The sequence below is a fragment of the Tachypleus tridentatus genome, chromosome 10 (genome assembly GCF_004210375.1).
Source record: "Tachypleus tridentatus isolate NWPU-2018 chromosome 10, ASM421037v1, whole genome shotgun sequence".
In the NCBI taxonomy this organism is placed as follows: domain Eukaryota; kingdom Metazoa; phylum Arthropoda; class Merostomata; order Xiphosura; family Limulidae; genus Tachypleus; species Tachypleus tridentatus.
In genome coordinates this window covers 78,246,635-78,264,587 of record NC_134834.1, presented here as the reverse complement: position 1 = coordinate 78,264,587, position 17,953 = coordinate 78,246,635, and the positions used below count along the sequence as shown (strand labels likewise).

Sequence of the window (17,953 nt, the reverse complement as noted above, 5' to 3'; positions counted from 1 at the left end):
GGGTTGCACATGGGGCATAAGAATCTTGTTGACGTATCATTGAGTCGTAAGATTCTCTCGAAAATGCAAAAAGTCTGTTCTGACATTGTAGGCGATGGCAGCCCACATCATGATGCTGCCATCACCAAATCTGTCAACTTCCTGCACACAGTTTGCTGCAAAACGTTCACCTCGGCGACGGTAAACACGGGTCCTTCCATCCTGCCTACGAAGCATAAAACATGATCCATCGCTGAACCAAACATGCCTCCATCGTCAATGAGGCCATACCCGATGTGCCCGAGTCCACTACAGCCGTGCTTGACGATGTTGCTGGGTAAAAATGACGCCTCTGACTGGACGTCGAGGTCGGATTCCTGCATCTCGTAGACAGTTGCGTACGGTCTGATCGGAAATCCTATGCAGCCATGGTGTGGTTGAGGCAGTAGACGTCGCAGTGGTGGTGCTATCCCGAAGGTGACGTAACTGGATGTAGCGATCTTGTGCGGGTGTGGTCACACGAGGTTTGCCAGATCGTGGACGGTCACAAGTTGATCCATGTTGTTGGTGATGATTCCATAGCCTTGTGATAGTGCTTGGGTGGACATTCACAACTCTGGCAACATTTGATCGAGATTCTCCTGCTTCCAAGCGACCAATGGCATTGTTGCGTTGTGCTTCAGTCAGTCTTGGCGTAACTGTATTGCGTGTTGGTGGCTTAACACTGAGCTATGGAAACTGAGAACCCGTCACTTTTATATAGATCTTACACATGTTGCACTTGCAGAACATGCAGATCTCTCAAACAATTTATTGGACACGAATACATTTTGGTGAAAAATCCGATGTTTTCCTCTGTTTTCAAAGTGCACAACTTTTATTGTCATTTTGGTCTGACAATCAGTGCCTTAACACGTGTAACATCACATACTCTGAGCTTGTAACGTTATTACATATATATCTCTTCAAAATAAAACAAATATCCCTTTTGCCTTTCTTTTTTCGAAGAGTATATATATCATGAATAAATGTTATTTTAAAATTTTTATAAAATGGGCCACGACAGACAAAGGCTTTGCTACACTGAGTTGATAGAATAAACAACAGATCACCATAAAAATATCAAAATGTACTTTTCTGTAGTTAGCTGTCAAGTTCATGAAAACATTCATAAGGATGGAATAATAGCTAAATCTTCCTTCAGGGTGATTTTTGAATATCTCTTTTGCTTGTCAATTTCTATCCAAACCATTAATAAAATTTCTCATAAAAATATTCAGTGTTATTAACTCTTTCACAACCAGGCTATTATTCCCAGAAGCCAGAGAAATCTAAAATAATTGACAAATATACATTTTTTTTTATGTATATTTTATGTATATTTTTATAGTATATTTTATGAAAGCCGTAAAAACCACATTTCATTGAATTCAACATGAAAAGCCTTTCTGATCCCTGTGAATTGAAACATCAAAGGGTTAATATTGATAATACCACATCAGTCACTAGTCATTCAATTGTTCTTTTCTTTCATTAGTAACTGTCTCAACATCTTGTCATATACTTTCAATAATGCCAGTATAAAACAATATTTTTTCTTCTCCAAATTAATGTTAAGATATATACCAACAGGGTGGATATAGTCTTCCAGACCTTCACAGTTCAGATGTGTAACACAGTAATATTTCAGCTTTTCCTCATACTTTTCCCTAATTAATACCATTTAGGTGATATTCATTACAAAGGTCAAGAGTAAGCTTCAAATACTATTTTGACTCAGGTACAGAAAAAAATAAAATTATTAATAAGGACCATTAAACACTTGATCAACATCAAAATATATCATTTTTATTTATAAATGTAATAAATTAGTTAACACTCACCAGAAAAACAAGAAGGAAAGATTACTGAAGAGCATGTTAAAATACACCACCAACGTGGTAAATCAAAGCAGCATGGTCTGTGTATGATTAAAAAAGTAAAGGACAGACAACTGTTGTCCCCAACTTTCCACATTTTAGAATAATTTTAAAATTTCTCTATTTTATTCTTATCTCTTTTTACCTTCCAAACTCCTTGTCTTTTCCAGGTTCATATTTTGCCTCTCTATTAACTGGACATAGTGGTTTAAAATCTAATATTTGTTTACTTATACACTCATCGTGACACACTACAATACATCATCTTATCTACTTATACTTTCAAATCAGATGTAGGAGGTAGCATTACAGATATACTTAGATAACAACAATCATGGTAGAGAATCAAAAAATCATGTATTTTTTTAGTTATGCTTTTTTTAAGTTGTGATTAAAGATTTGTACCTTTAATTTTAATTACTTATACTTATTAGTTTAATTTTAGTTATAACTATTTTTATTTATAACAATTAGCTACATATTAGTCTATTTATTGTTATAGCTAACCAAGTGGTTACAACTTTAACAAATGAAAACTAGACAATATGGTAGGTAACAAACTTTAAAGGTAAAGTATTATCCTGCACACTCTTTTTTCCCCCAGTGCAGGTGGATGTATGTTAAATAATTAAATAATTTTGATTACTATTATGTTAGCACATTATACATTTTCAGTTATAATTTGTAACTTAAAGTTATACTTATTATTCACTGATATGACTTATGATCATTAACAGATATTTGGATTATAGCTTTATAAAAGCATTATAAAAACACTGATAATCAAAGTTATACTTATTCACTGCATATGATACAGCAAAGTCTTCACATTTACATATATAATATTAAATACTTTAAGTATCAGGTAGTTATACAAATTAAACTACTGAATGAATATGCATATCTCTGTTGATATAATTTTCTGTAACCAGTAAACTTGACTGGTTATTGGGTGAGTCGAACCATAGGTTTTTACAAAAAGACTACTTAAGAGTAACATTTTGATGTCACCCATAATCCCTTAAAACTGTAACACTTACAAGTCAAAAGCTTCTCTATAAACTTTGTATATCGTATATTTGAACAGTCTAACAAATATATAATTACAGTTACAAACTGTTATATCACAAAACACAATGACTAATTTAAAATATCTTACTAGAATGTTCATTTATAAAAGCAGCATGGAAAGGTAGTAATGAACAATTATTTAAGAATATAGAATTAAATCCATTAAAAGCAAAATACATTCATTAACACATTCTTAGATAATAAAAAATAAAGGATAATCTCCAACCATCAGGCAATTTATTGGCATTTTAACACTATTTTTTCTGTAAACTAACTTTAAACGAAGCAAAGAGAAAGTAAATAGAGCCAATAGAAAATACAGTACAAGTAACAACAGATATCGAAATTATGGATACAAAATTAATTTAAACTGAACCATTCACAGTACAGTGCATAATACTTTGTAGAGTGTGTGTGTGTGTGCATTTTCTTGCAACAAAGCCACATCGGGATATCTGCCAGTCCAATGAAAGGAATTGAACCCCTGATTTTAGTGTTGTAAATCCGTAGACTTACCACTGCACCAGCGGGGTACGCTTTGTGGGGTATATCAATGAAGAACAGTTGGTAGCTGAAGTATTCAAATAAAACTATTAAGTAGCTACTTCTCCGCCAATTATAGATAAAGTATAAATATGAGACAGTGTCTTGCTACAATTGCAACTAATAATAACTTATAAGGATATTTAAATTTTAACAATTAAATCTCACAATGATATTGCATTCTTTTCTAAGGCATTCTATTACGTGTAGTTTGTTTCAAACAAGAAAGGGGTTTAATGCCTAAGTCTATTAACAGATGTCTTTACTTATCAAACCTATTTATCAAAATAAGAATCTTTCAGCGAAAACATTTTTTGTAGCGTTTAATAAAACATAAACGAGATCTTAACACAGCCTGTTGTATTACATACTAACATAGAAGTAAATCTGAGTTTTATGTTTCTTCTTACATTTATAAATACAGCACAATTTACATCCTTATCCTAAAATGAGACATTCCCTCCTATCTAAGCTCTGAAAACCGTTTGTTGTCATTGGCTCGAATCGGTATCGATCACACGAGCACGAGTTATACCACTCACTCAAAACATTATTCGTTCTCTGTTTGAATAACTAGGAACCGAGTTACCAGAACAGTATACATTTGTTCAGCAATATCATCAGCAGGCGCTGATTATTTCAGTTGTGCTCATACAAGCCTCTGTGATATTATAAACCATCGAGTCAAGGGCGAGTAAGTGGCAGTCGTGTCACTCTACAATACTGGTGACGTCACTACCAAATATAAGATTCACAACGATTAAACGTACCACAACATTCTTTAGGGCAGAAATACATCAAATATTGATATCACAAGCAATCTACATAACCAGCGTTACCTAAAATATTTCAGTTTTAAAACATACCTAAATGTTTATGATGATTATTATCCCCTAACCATAAGGCTATAAATTGCTAATGAAAATGTTTGTAAATCATTCTAGCCTTGTGCTTAGCTCCGTGGCGGACTTGTACACAAGTTCACTGAAACGTACAAATAACAATCTAATAAGAATTACTTCGTGGATCTGCTCCACAAAATTAGTCATTTCATATATCAGATAGGGCCAAATTATTTCAACTACCATTATAAAACTTAAAAACACGAAAAGACCAACGCCACAGTTTTTATATTACTTGAAACTATAATAATTTCAGTCTTTTTTTATTACTAATTAACAGTTTGGCTTGTATATCAGATTATTCAACAAATTAAGAAATAACTAACTAACAGACACACATCAGTTTACATGTGATATAAACGGTTTAAAAAGTTTACTTGTCCATTTATTTCATTACCTAATTTAGCCTTGCATGGCTAGGCAGTAAGGTCGCGGATTCGAATCTCCATTCTACAGAACATGCTCGCCCTTTCAGCCATGGGGGTGTTATAATATTACGATCAATCCAACTATTCGTTGGCAAAAGAGCAGTTAGACCCCGTATAGCTAGCTTTGGGTGAAACTCAAAGCAAGCTTTACCTAATTTCCCGTCTAAAATGTTGGAGAAAATCGAAGTAACATTTTAGTTTGGCTGATTAAATGCTTGTTAAATTGACTTAATATATTAAATGGCGTGAACAATATACTTAGAAACAAACAATGTACTAAATGATATGTATATATATTTAACTTCTGACTAGTTTACACTTTTCTATCACTACCATCGAGTTAGTGGAATAATGTAATCAAGTATATAATTACTTTTTAATCCCCTACTCTATGATAGCAAAATTTCAAGTGTCTTAAAACCATGCTTTAAAAATACCTTATCGTTTCTCAAATATAGTAAATGTTTACTAACTTTCTTTTGTTTAGAAAGGGTAATATAAGATATAAGAATGTGCTGTAAAAGTGACAAGTGATATTACTGGCATCACAGTACAACACAAACATGTATTATTATTTTTCGATTGAATGCATTGTTGTGACACGGATAGCTATTCTTTAAACATGCTACAATCAATTTAAGCAATGGTCGAATATATAATTTAAAATGAAAAACCGGAAACGCACCTGTTTAAACAAATTTAATTACTAATCTTCCTCCCTACTGTTTTGCATATATTTTAATATAGCTTTTACGTCTCTGTTGTAGATGGAATTAGTTCTTTACACTGTACAAAGCTTAGTGACAAACTTTAGAAATGTTGTTCCAAATATGATCAATTATTCATATACATACGCGGTTTTTCATAGTCTATAATTACTTTGACAAAAAAGTAAATAAATTAAAAGTACTGCCATCTGATGTCGAGTGATATTAAGATCCAGATAAATGAAACTCCCTCTAAACATAGGCGTTACTAGAAAAGTAATAGTCCAGAATTCTTGATAAAATGCCATAACACGATTGAGATTCGTTCATACCAGCCAGCACTGTTTACCTCAGAAAACAAGGAATGTATATACTACCCCGCCGGTAACATCACATCACGTGACTTGACCAATTACATTATTACCTGTTTTCACCACGTGTGTGTGTGTGTGTCAGCTAGATTTCTTGAAAACGGCTAAATGAATTTGGACGAAAGTTAGTATACATCTGTACCATGAACCAACTTAGAAGTCATTATATTTTGAAGAGTCAAGATCACAGCAATGTCACGAATATTTTTTTTAAAATCGCTATTTGTTAAGATATAGATCTATTTTTTCCCTCTAAAACTGTCAAAATTATTGGTATTGATAAACTTGGTGTACAGATGTAAAAAATGGTCTGTGATAACAACGGACACAGGGACACTTTCTTATTTTTAAGAGCCCACTATGATCAACGCTAGGTAGCAGAGGTATGCGATCTACTGAATGCCTTTTTAGTTTAACACTCAACTTTTTAGTAATGATTTTATAGCTAATAGCGAAAATCACATTTGGAGAAACTTTGTCCATTAATACAGATTGTGGATTTATTATAACACGGTACTACTTTTAAAGCCCCCTAGCTCTAACAGCCCCATTAATGATGTATTATTTTCTATGATTGTTACTTTTCGTAAATTATTTTAACATCTGTCACTGATAATGGTATTTAAAATTAATGCTAAATAAATAAAGGTTATTTATGTTTTTACTGCTTGCTTCATTTAGTGCACTTTGTTGAAAGTCGAATGGAAATCAATCTTTTGTCTCACTAAATAATGAAGAAAATTGTTCGACAATAACGTAAGACAGTAATTCGTAATAACACTGCTTTATGTCTTCTAACTAAACCTTGTTATACGTTAGAATATCTAACAGTATGAAAGAGCACTAAAAACCATTAATATTAAGCAGCTTTCACCATTCGTCTTATTTTTATCCCATACTCGGCCAACAAAGAATGAAATCTTAATATTACCAAATTGATATAGTATGTTTTGAGAAACAGGTAAGAGAGTTGGATATAGAAAGCAGTCCCATCTAACACAAGTAATAATTTACACGCAAGATGTATAGCTAACCAGCTTTTGCGCGTTCCGAATTTGTTCCTAATATGTTTCGCATGCTTAACAAGAGAATTGCCAATCATACTTAAAAAGTTAAATTCTTAGATACTATTATACGTTTTTTTTACAACAAAGCCACATCGGGTAACCTGCTGTGTTTACCGAGGGAAATAAAACTTCTAATTTTAGCTTATTAGTAAGATTACTTTTATTTTTACTGGCTAAATCAATCAAAAACCATATATTAATAAGGCTCAAACTACTTTCCAATTCTTAATGCAATATTCTATAACTGTTTAGTTTTGATTTCACACTACACTGCCAAACTATTCCATGCAGTCCCAAAATGTTCAACTAATACAAGATATAATTACTTTTATAAACTATCCGAGAAAACAAGTCGGCAAAAAAAGGAAAATAAGAATGAATCAAGTTCAAAAAACAGAAAACTTTCATTTAATAAATATTTATAGTTCATTACATCAACTTACGTTTGTTTTCGTGATGCACTGTGCAAAAATATCAAACCACCTGTCCAACAAATCAGTGAATACGTTTTAAAATCTCTTATTCTAAGCGTTAACACAAATTTGAATTTATTATGAGTATTTCTATTAATGTAAATAAAACAAGAACAAAAATCTTTAGTTATAAATAGCTTCGTCCTGAGTTATTATTGACATCATACAAGTTCATTAAACAACTGAATTAGCGAACATCTGTGTTATCAACAGCTCCCGACAAAGATGCCATAGCGAAATATTGAACTGATAAATATACATTCTGAATATTTAAGTCATTTTATTTGCTTTAATAGAAATGTGTTTTAAAACCTTTTTATTAACTAGAAAAACAAGCAAATAAATCCGTTTAAGAATGACACGACTAGGTCTAGTAATAGATTTGCATTCTGAAAATCGTATTATTACATGAAGGCTAGGCCTCTATATATAGCACGTGACTACAATATTTGTATACTAAGCTTACAGTATTGAATGATACATCGTATGAAAAATAACTCTTCCTATATTTACTATCAAATTGTGAAAAATATTATCGAACTAGGTTGTGTTACTAGTTTCAATGAGCCGTATTTCATGCCCAGCCCTAGCGAGCATAGCTGAAGCCTAAGACTATACAGTCCATATATTTTTATTATAGTAAGATGCATCTTTTGAGAGAACAAAAAGGTATTATGATATTCAGACTCAAAATTAGCTTTTTCATAAGCATCGACATACCACGAAAAAATACAATGGCTACACTTGAATAACTGTTATACAATTTGGGTATTTTAACATAATGAATGAAAATATGCATCCATGTACCATCATGTCGTCCCTGCACACTTGAAAAACTGGAGAAAAAATTAAACCCATCGTTTACTTATCAGGAAATCAACGATTCTCCTTCTTATAGTTTAAACCCATTCCGTAAGACAGTGATCCAGAAAAATACAACGGCCTTAATTTAGCATATATTTCCAAAGGTTATACTGGTCCTATCACAACCAGCCACGCTCATAGCATTAAGGCATCTTTGAACAGACCACCATTCATTCAATCCAATTAATATTCATTATCAAAAGTCGAGTTTCAAAATTTTTCTTCCATCCAGCCGCATCAAGTTTTCAAACCCACGAATGGCTTCGGCATGATGAGGTGGTTAGGGCGCTCGACTAGTAATATGAGGGTCTTAGATTCGAATCCCCTTTACAACATCAATAATGCACGCCCTGTGTAGCTTTGCGAAAATTTAAATTAAACAGATACATTTTAGTAGCCAAATCATAATCGAAAAAATGAAACTTATTTTGAAATAGCAATCATTTGAGTGAATTGCATGATTTGGAAATTTGTAAACTAAGATTTAGCAATTTTTGATTACTTTTTGTTTATTAGTCTTAGTTGGTTTTTTTTAGATCGAGATAAACTAGATTAAACCTTCATAACAAAATGTTACTATTAATTAGCAAGCGACATTTACCTGTGCAGGGTCCGTATTAAAACTTCTTTAATGAAGTTAAATTACCCAAGTTTATGATGTTGTGCAGTTTATTAGCAATTACCAAACAACCGCCCTTTTATTAACTTTTTTTTTCAAAATCACTTAATCAACTTAAGGCACTGTTCCAGAAAAGAAAACCTACTACACTCTGTTTACAACACACGTAATTACTTTATGACATAAAACAAAACTCCCTTATTCGATAGTCTTGCTCCCTATTCAAAACTAGCCAGTCATAAAGTGATAACTAACTTGAGCCCGTGGACTTTTTCTCACCCTTGTACATTTACGATTAAAACAGCTGGCTGAATTTTCAAAAAACAAAAAGAAAGAGACCAATTCATTGCACCTTTTGTAGGTGTGACAACACTTTTAGCCGAATTGATATATAGCTGAAATAGCGTATTTATCACATATATATATATCCATACGCACACGTATCTAATAATTATATAACAAACAACGCCAACACTTGAAAGAACCGATTAAAAATTGACACATGCTGAAATAAAATTAAATTTTATGCTAAGTTATAACATTAAAATCATGATGTTGTCATCACACATTACACTAAAAAACCCTTTATTCATTTACATTCTTTTAATCTGATAGTTGAAAGTATTTTTGTTAAATGAGACAGCCATTACTCATTCAAAGTATTTAAGATACATATACGTAATTCTCTTTTCTTTCTTGAAAAACAGCAACTTAATAGTCCTCTCCTTCCTGGAAATATCATAACTTTTAAACTCATACGAACGAACAAGAAAATTATTATGAAAGCAAATAATCTCCCTTTATTACAGTTTCCAGATGGCAGGACCATCATTAAAACCGGCTACGCACTCTTCAACAAAGCCCGCCATAATGGTGGCTTCTTTATATATACAACGGAGAAAATATGTAATATTACTTCTTACAACGAACCTGGAAAATAATAATAAAAGAAATTGGTGATTGAATTATTGCTACGAGCAATACTGTCAGTAGTTTTAATGCAAGACAACATAACAAGGAACTGATACACGTATATACCATCTACGCAGTCAATAAGCCTATCCATTCATTGTGACTGCGAGGCGAGTAGTGCTGTGTGTGAGTAGACTTACCGTAAAATGTTGTGATTAGTTCAGTGCATGGATAGCTAAACAAACAGATTTCCTCCAACAAATAAAATTAAAATAATAATATTGTATCACGTACCTTTGGTGTTATCTGGATACTCGATTCACGCTGGGAATCAGCTTTCATTTCAGACATTGTTTGTCTGAGTAAAACCAAGAAAAACCAGTCAAAAGGATGTTTGCAATATGCCCCACCACTCTCGCTAGTTTGAAGGACGGCGTGGGTCACGTGACCACTGTTTTAACGCCGCCAGTGGGCTAAAACAGAAGCACGTGATAAACCCGCGGAATTTAAAAAAAATACAAATATATTCTTGACATGTGAAGAATGCCCAAGACATAGGACATAGTAAGATAAATGCCCAGCAGTAACTGCAACAAACGATAAGAATAATGAAAAGAAAAAATCTTTTAAGATATTCAGCTGGTTGAAAGGTATTTAAATATGATTCATTCTGTTTAAGAGATTTTGAAAATAAAATAATGTTACACTTTTTTCATTGTTTTTCCGTGAAAACAATTTTCAAAATGATTGTTGTAAAACTTGAACAAATACAAATAATTATCATATATGTAACTACAACTTCAAATGTTTTTCAGTTTACTATTGTACGTATATTTCACTTTCATATATTCAAACATTCTCAGTTAAATGTACATAGGCTGTAAATAGTATGCTTGTAAAATAATAGCTGAATGGACAAATAAAATATCAAACACTAGGTGCTACAAATTAGATTAATAATATAAACAACATGTAACTAAAAACTACATATGTAACAAAAATAATACCTAATGTTCAAATGTAAGGAAAGGATAAATACAACAATTTCTAAATACATTTCAAAGTGTTTGTTTTGATGATTTTGTTAGTCTATCTGTTTATCATTTCATCCAAAGTACTGTCTATCTGATTATTCATCGACTGATCGTTTGCTCTCTCTGATTAATCTGTGTTATAAACATATTTCACAATATCTACCAGAATTGCAAAATAAACACGTTAATAACTTTTTCACTTATAATTAAACAATATTTGATTATATTATATAAAAACATTCTTGTTGGATTACAATTAATATAATAAATACAGTGTTTAATGAAACAGATGGATTTGAACTATATATTCAAGATGGTATACTAATACAATTGTACCTGTACTCTAATACCTTAATTTTCTAACTCATTCAACTAAATCATATATTATTTTAAAAAGCAATAGCTATTTGAAAGAATGGGAAATATAATATGTATATTATATAATAGTTATTACATTATTTTTTTCTCTCGCTATACGGGTCTTTATCCCATTTGATGAATAAGCGTTTTAATAAATTTCCTTAATCATTTTGATTTTGAAATTAAGTAAGCATTAATATAAATGTGAAATGACTGCTGTATTCTCGTGATCTACTTGTTATTATGTTAGTTCCTACTGTTTGGGCCCGGTATGGACAGGTTATGGCTCTCGACTCGTAATCTGAGGGTCCCCATTACACCAAACACCCTCGCTCTTTAGCCGAGGAGGCATTATATAGTCACGGTCAATCCCACTGTTCGTTGGTAAAAGAGTAGTACAAGAGTTGGTGGTGGTTGGTGAAGACTAACTGCCATCCTTCTAGTCTTACACTACTAAGTTAAGGACGGCTAGCGTAGGGTTCCCTCGTGTAGCTTTGCGCGAAATTCAAAACAAACAATTTTCATATATCTGAACCGATTCCAGGGAGCCGATCCCTTACAACTTTCTCTGAGTTCTTCACTCCAGAAGCTGGCGTCCCTCGAGGAGGGGTAGTTACTCCTATTCTCTTCATCATTTATGTGAATAATATGCCACTTAAAGACCCAAATCATGGATACTCGTCACAGTTCGCCGATGATGTAGCAATTTGGAAAAATGCCCCTACACCAGAAATTGCAACCACTAACATACACCCACAACAAAACAGAATAAGTGAATACTGCCAAAAATATAGAATCAAAATAGACACAGAAAATACAGAATTAGTGATATTTTCAAAATCAACGAAACATCGAAAAGTACAACCCCAGATTTACATGAACGGTACGCTTCTCCAGAATGCTACATCTGCAAAATTTTTAGGACTAACATATGATTCTAAACTCACCTGGAAAAAACATCTAAATAACATAAAAACTAAAATTTGGCGAAGAATAAATTATGCTAGGAGTCTAACTGGTAAAAATTACGGAACAACACCCGAAAACATCCTTAAGATGTACAAAACATATGTAAGACCTGTAGTAGACTATGTAGCTCCTGTATGGATTAACGTAAGTAAAAAACAACTACAAACCAAACTACAATCATTACAAAATACAATAATTACAACAGTATATAGAGTAGCTCAAATCCACTTCCTCAAAGTTCATGCACAAATACTCTAATACACAAACAATACCAGAAAGACTTCTACATAGCACAATAAAATATTTCGATAAAAACTGGAGAAAAAATGAGCTGTTATGCAAACTAGACAGGTATTGCATATATGGTGAAGAGAGTCCTAAACACCTCTCCCCGTAAAATTTATATGTTAGATCATTAAGTTAAAATTAAGTATAAAAAATCAATAAAAATAGCAATAAAATTTAAATAATAATAATAAACACATATATATACTATTGCTAAAATAAAACAGGTCATCTATGTTCTGGACTTAGATAATCTGAAAGTACAATATACATTGACATTACCCTGAAAAGGACCTGAGTTATGTTCATCACTCTGGCCCTCATGTATTAATTTTAAATATACTAACAAGTCCACTCTAACAATGAAAAGCAAGAAGAAAGGTCTAATGTACCAGACCCTCCCGGGTATACAAACTTATATACCCAAACAACCAGAGGAGAGATCTGAAATTAATTTAGTAATCAAATATAAAGACAGCAGACTGTTAGAAATGAATCAACTTTTGTTTAATTAACTTAGGAAAATAATTTATGATTCATTCTAGACATTACAGTTTGTGCAGTATAATGTCACAACCTCGTATGAACTCTTAGGTGAATCTGGAATTAAATGAACAAGCAGAATGTATACAAGTTAGAGGAAGCCACAGAAAGAAGGGGGTAAAGCATAACGTAAATGTATTAGAACGCGTGAACTACTCTGATTGGGTGAACCTGAATGCTGAAGAGACAACCCGCTAAGAGTCATCAGTGGTTTCGTCACCACGGATGAAGGCTTTTACAAATTGCCAAGTGTAATAGGTAAATTGTTCTGTATGTGCAATAAGGTGGTGAAAAACATAAATTTAGAACATAAAATATTTGTCAGGACAACAAAATAAAATTATGTCTTTGATTTTTAGTGTAATACTTTGTTATCATGGGACAGGTATAATAATTCTTTGAGAGTATAACAAAGTGTCTCTTGTCATTTTTCCTTCGTCATTTTGACGAGTTTGACCGAGTTGTTATTTATAGAAAGCTTGACGAAATATTTAAAAGGATGACCGTGCATGGTGCTCAGTGATTGAAGTGTAGACTGTGTATCGGAGGATTTGGGTTCGTGCCCAGGTACCGCAATCCTAAAACACAAAAACTGCTCTCTGTAACCGAAGTGCGTTATAAGAATAATAATCAAACTTCACTTTTCAATTATAGAAGCTCAAAAGTTAGCGGTGGATAATGTTAACTAATTACTTTATTCTATAGTCTACCTAACGCAGATATCCCTCAAATAACCAAGAAAATATTCAACAACAAAACTCTATAAAATGAAATATTTTCAAAGTAAAATGTCTTCAGATATGGAATAAAGAAATTTCGTTGCTTCGTTTTACAAAATCCTTTATACATATGACAGTGACATATCTAGGGTTAGTCGAAGGAATGGAACGGTAGGAAAATCCAAATAAGATAATCAGTTGTGCATGGCATCAGAACATGCACTTGTTAATGGCGCGTGACTAAGTATATATTTCAGAGGATATATAAAAAAAATTATTACATTAATATCAATTGGAAGAAAAATAACCATCTCCAATTTTTTTGTAACTTGAAAATTTAATTAATTTTGATAATGTTAACTTCAAACTTGAGAAAATTACTTGAGAATACACTGTATACTATTATCATATAGCAAAATAAAACAGGGCATTCACCAACCAAGAACCTCACCCAGGGATACGCTACTGAATTAACTTTGTTAACCTGAAGATGACCTAGGAAAATCAAAACCTTGTTCTCTGCTTTATTAGTAAAAGTGTTAATACGAATACCAGCCGTTCTGAGATACATTTGTTGGTGCGTGCATCAGCAAGTTCTCTTGCTACTGCGAAAATTTTCTAGTTCTTTCCGCTTCTTCCATAAGATCCATATATTTATGCCTTTGTAAAGCCAGCATCAGTATAGTTATAATGAAAAAAATATTTATTCGTTTTTTCTAGTTGCAAGACAGCTTGGGAAATTTCAGCTGCTTGCTAAGGTACTTGATCTAATGCAGCAAGTCGTGTTACACCACAGATTCAAAGCCTGAATTTTGGCAGCAATTCAAAATAAAGTTTAAATCTAGAATAATGAAACAATACAACATTTATATGGATAATAGTTTCGATACTACTACGTATTCTCTTTTGTCCAACGACTGTTTGTTGAAAGAAACACGTGCATTGTTTATTTTACAACGAAAGTTTCAAGTCCCTTAACGCCATATGATGTCAGAAAGGGGTTAAACTTAAATTTGCCTTCGTATGTGTTGAAGTTTGGCAACCTTTAGGTTAATAAACATTCTACAATTCGGACATAATTTCTAGTTCTATGTATTAATTTGGATGGTTTATAGTTGATTTTATGATCAAGAACATCATGTGTAGCAGTATAGTATAACTTATTTTTAATACATTTTTTATGTTCTGTGAATATCTAAATTTCCATCCTTTAACCAACAAAAATGTTTTCACAGGTTTGGATCTTCTAAGGTCCTATACCGTTAAATTACTTAGAACTTCGATTATAAAATAAGCAATGTACGTTTTTCTGAATAAAAAAAATCGCGTTGGATTAAAGATTACACACGAAAGTGTTGAAACTGGTAAAGTTACAAATTTGGCATTTTTTCCTTATTACACATTTAAACTCTATTTCAAATTACTTTAACGGTGTTGTGCATTAACTATTACTTTGGTAGTGATTATTTTTGCTTGGGAATGCGACTTTTGTCCAAATGCTTCTTGTAGAGTTGTTGGTCTCTGCAATGGAAAACAGAACATAATAGATTTCTCTTAAATGAGGTAGGACTGTGCAGAAAAGAACCAATTCTATTTTTTTATTACGTATCTTTAATTGTTTCATGATTAACTGAAAAAAATCTTTGTAACAATATTTTTCAACCATGAGATGAAGCAGTAAAGTTCATATAAATACTCTGAATCAACACGAGGAGATTTCTCTGCCTCAAATCAATCAAATTCAATGTAAGACTTGGAGAATACGCATGGTACTGAATACTTTGTTTTTGTTTTATTTCGCGCAAAGCTACACGAGGGATATCTGCGTCAGCCATCCCTAATTTAGTAGTGTAAGACTAGAGTGAAGGCAGCTAGTTATTACTACCTACCGCCAACTTTTGAGCTACTCTTTTACTAACGAATAGTGAAATTGACCGTCACATTATAACGCCCCACGGCTGAAAGGGCGAGCATGTTTTGTGTGACGAGGATTCGAACACGCGACCCTCAAATTACGAGTCGAACGCCTTCACCACCTGGCCATGCACGGCCGGTACTTTATAGAAACGGTAATGTGTGAGTGTTTTCTTATAGCAAAGCCACATCGAGCTATCTGCTGAGTCCACCGAGGGGAATTGGACCCCTGATTTTAGCGTTGGTACCGGGGGGGGACAGAAACGGTTATCGGTTTTAAGTTGTCTAATTCTTTTTGTTGTTTTCTTCCTTTCTGAAGACCATTATTTTTTTTGCCTTTCACTTTGGCTGTATTGTAATCTCATCGACGAAGTATTTTTTCCAATGGCAGCGCCATTTCCTCAGATTTGCTCAAGACAATTTCAGTCATACAAGCATTACTTGTATGTCTTTCAGTGGTAAAAATCCAAGGAAATACTTACTGATAACCGATTTCACATTCTCAATTAAAGACACTTCATTACATCTGTGTGAAATGAAATTAGTACTCGTCATCTGTTCTGCGTAATTTATGTTTGGAGTACAGCCTATAATAACTGAGTAAATACTTGTTACTTTAAGAAGTAGGAAATGCATGACATCAGATCTTGTTGGATAGTAACTGAACCAGCCCGTTCTGGATGTCCTTTTCCAGATACTGGTGGTGGATTTACTTCATGACAATCCTTCTAAGCTGGTTCTTAATCAGAGGACTAGAAACGTTCAAGTATGAAAAAAAATATTGTGACTTCTAAAAAGATCAATATATTATTTTGTGTTAGCTGTTTATCGAGGTTTATAAGTGTCCCATCTATTGTTTAATCAATCGGGCATACATTTTCTGAATCATTTGTTTGGTTCATTTTCAGTTATGATCTTAGTTCGTTTCACTGTTTACATGCTTGCAGATGAGTTATTGAATTTTAATATCGATTGAAAGATAAGGAATTTGTCTAGTCTTTTGCTCCATCTTATGATAATGAAAGTTAGTGTAATTTTTTTAATCAAGAGAAAAACATCGGATCACGTGTAATTAAGTACTGAATCAATTTTTCGGTACTTTTTAGATGAGTTTTTTTGTTTGTTGTTAAGTGACAAAATGAGTTATCTGTGCTGCGCCCACCAAGAGTATCGAAAATTATCTTTTAGCGTCATAAACCTTCAGATTTACCACTGGTGGGAAGAGGTTTTTCGAATGAGAAATTTTCATGTGTAATAACTTGTAAATTTCTTTCCTTTTTCGTGGGCACACGACTCGTAATCTGAGGGTCGCGGGTTCGATTCCCCGTCGTACCAAACATGCTTGCCCTTTCAGCCGTGGAGCATTATAATGTTACGGTCAATCCCATTATTGGTTGGTAAAAGAGTACCCAAGAGATGGCAGTGGGTGGTGATGGCCAGCTGCCTTCCCTCTTCACTGTAGAATTCAAACCAAACAAACCTTTCTTCATGTAGAGCATGGCCTAAAAATTATTATGGCTGCTCTGTGAATCCGATGATCCATAGTTCGTGATAGGCCCGGCATGGCCTAGCGTGTTAAGGCGTGCGACTCGTAATCTGAGGGTCGCGGGTTCGCATCCCCGTCGCGTCAAACATGCTCGCCCTTTCAGCTGTGAGGGCGTTATAATGTACGGTCAATCCCACTATTCGTTGGTAAAAGAGTAGCCCAAGAGTTGGCGGTGGGTGGTGATGACTAGCTGCCTTCCCTCTAGTCTTACACTGCTAAATTAGGGACGGCTAGCACAGATAGCCCTCGAGTAGCTTTGTGCAAAATTCAAAAACAAACAAACTAGTTCGTGATGTTATCCTTTGCTGCAGTTTTCTGTGTTCCATACTTTGTGTCATTGGGTAGACTATAAGAGTTGCGTTCAAGTCCCATTATTCGATCAGTGGAATTGGCAGTAGATGCGGTTAATTACTTTCTTTCCATACAGACTATCAGTTCACAATTAGCAACGACTATGCACAGATAATCATTTGTAGATTTGCACTACATTGAGAAACAGAGAAAATAAAGCCCACCCTTCTTGTCTTTAAGAAAGTAAAATGTTTTCATCTCTTTTAGTTCCTTTTCAGTCAACAACTATCGCACTCTGGGTCGATTTATGCCGATTTAGTTAGATAATTCAAAACACATACGTTTCTGTTTCACGTCTCTTCTTCACAATTTTTTCAGTCATGTTTTTGTGGGTTTTTTAAGTTAAGCAAAAAACAACACAATGTGCTATCTGTGCT

At 33.3% G+C, this 17,953-nt stretch overlaps 1 protein-coding gene across 1 annotated transcript in view; it reads right to left on the bottom strand.

The window, feature by feature from the left end:
* The window catches only part of LOC143229652 (uncharacterized), a 39,688-nt gene extending 29,382 nt beyond the window's left edge, over positions 1–10,306 (bottom strand). The window contains exon 1 of the mRNA XM_076462263.1: positions 10,150–10,306. Coding sequence (XP_076318378.1) covers positions 10,150–10,206 — 57 coding nt within the window. The 5' untranslated portion in view covers positions 10,207–10,306. The remainder of the gene's footprint in view (positions 1–10,149) is intronic.
* Positions 10,307–17,953: the final 7,647 nt, after the last annotated feature.